Source organism: Oryzias melastigma, unplaced genomic scaffold (genome assembly GCF_002922805.2).
Source record: "Oryzias melastigma strain HK-1 unplaced genomic scaffold, ASM292280v2 sc00479, whole genome shotgun sequence".
In the NCBI taxonomy this organism is placed as follows: Eukaryota; Metazoa; Chordata; class Actinopteri; order Beloniformes; family Adrianichthyidae; genus Oryzias; species Oryzias melastigma.
This window is the reverse complement of record NW_023417073.1, coordinates 15-1444: the sequence shown is the minus strand read 5'-3', so window position 1 is coordinate 1444 and position 1430 is coordinate 15. Positions and strand designations below refer to the sequence as shown.

The 1430-nt window shown below is 41.0% G+C and overlaps 1 protein-coding gene across 1 annotated transcript; it reads right to left on the bottom strand.

The window, feature by feature from the left end:
- Nucleotides 1-1214, bottom strand: LOC112139914 (surfeit locus protein 4-like; the record flags this gene model as incomplete). Its single annotated transcript, XM_036211083.1, has 1 exon — nt 1-1214. A coding segment is annotated over one exon (297 nt), but the record flags the coding sequence as incomplete, so codon positions are not given.
- Nucleotides 1215-1430: the final 216 nt, after the last annotated feature.

Genomic DNA, 1430 nt, shown 5'->3' with positions numbered 1-1430 from the left:
TTTTAAAGATTATTCTCTCACAAAGCAAAAACATCAAGCAGAGACAAAAGTCCTGATGGGCAATGGCGCTGCTTGATGCTTTTCACTGTTCTAAATTGCAAAATGAGGTTTCACAACTGTTTAGAGCCCCTTAAACAATTACTCTTAGAAATCATACAGTTCACTAGTTCAGCTTTTGCCAGAGATGTATTGTACAAAGTTCCCAATGACAAGTCCTGGAACTGATAACCGTTAGGAACGACTGCCATTCACCACTTATGATTTCAATGCACACGTCTTGAGAGTCAACTCTGCATGAATCGTTCATATTTGACTGAGTGGAAAGTGTACGAATGTAAGAGACATTATAGTGCTGCAAAAACAAACCAGAGAGCACAGAAAACCTGGAGTTGGTATCAAATCAGTGCCCAAGTTCGAAAGGACGAGTCCACTAAACCCCAAAAGGTTTCCGAAGGGTCAACATTGTGGGTAACCCAACGGATCTTGGATTCAATTGCCGGTTTATTTAAAAAATATTAAAGTGAAAATATAACTTATGACATAACACCTAAAAAAATGCATGACTTTTCAGCTCACAGAACATCTTTTTTTTCTTTTTTTTACTTGCATTTGAAAATAAACAGGCAATTCAGTCTTGATGTCAAGAAAATTGACATACAAGAACAGTTATTAAATGGGGCAAAACTGGTACAGTCAATGACAGTAACAAGATTTTTTTTTTGCAGGGGTTGATATTGTGAGAAAAAAAATGTCCACTGGTGGTTTTTTTTTGTTTTTTTTTCTTGGGAATTGGCCATATTGGTAAAACAAACAGAACTGCACAGCCCAGCGGGCCAAACTTGAACAGAGGGAAGGTCTTTGTGTCCCGGATGGTAGGGGAGATTTGTGGTGCCATGGGATCCTCTCCCTCCGTTACCCTACCACTCCTTTTTCTTCTCGTCCATGGACACGCCACCGGGCCCGAGAGCCACCACCAACAGAAGACCGCCGATGACTGAAGTGGTTTGGAAGAAATCGTACTTCAGGAAGTCGTGCATTGGCTTGTAGGCGGGGATGGTCCAAAAGGCATTGAAGTAGACATTGATGGCCATGAGCCACACCACCAGAGTCAAAGCTGCCAGCTTGGTTTTGAATCCGATGGCTACCAGGATGATGAGTGCGGTCCCGACAATGTTCTGCAGGATCTGTTGAGAGGAATCAAGAATGAAGGATAAGAGTTAACCATGACGTCGCTAAATGAGGTTTTAACATTTTTTCTGCAAATTTGATCAGAGGCTGACAGCTCCATTTAACTTTTTGTGTGACAATTTAGTGGCCTTAAAGGACGGTGTTCCCTCGATATATCGTGGTTAAGCTTTCCTGGTCTTACCGTTTGTTGGATTTTTATTTTATTTTATTAATTTTTTAACTGTTCACCCTTCTGTGCATCC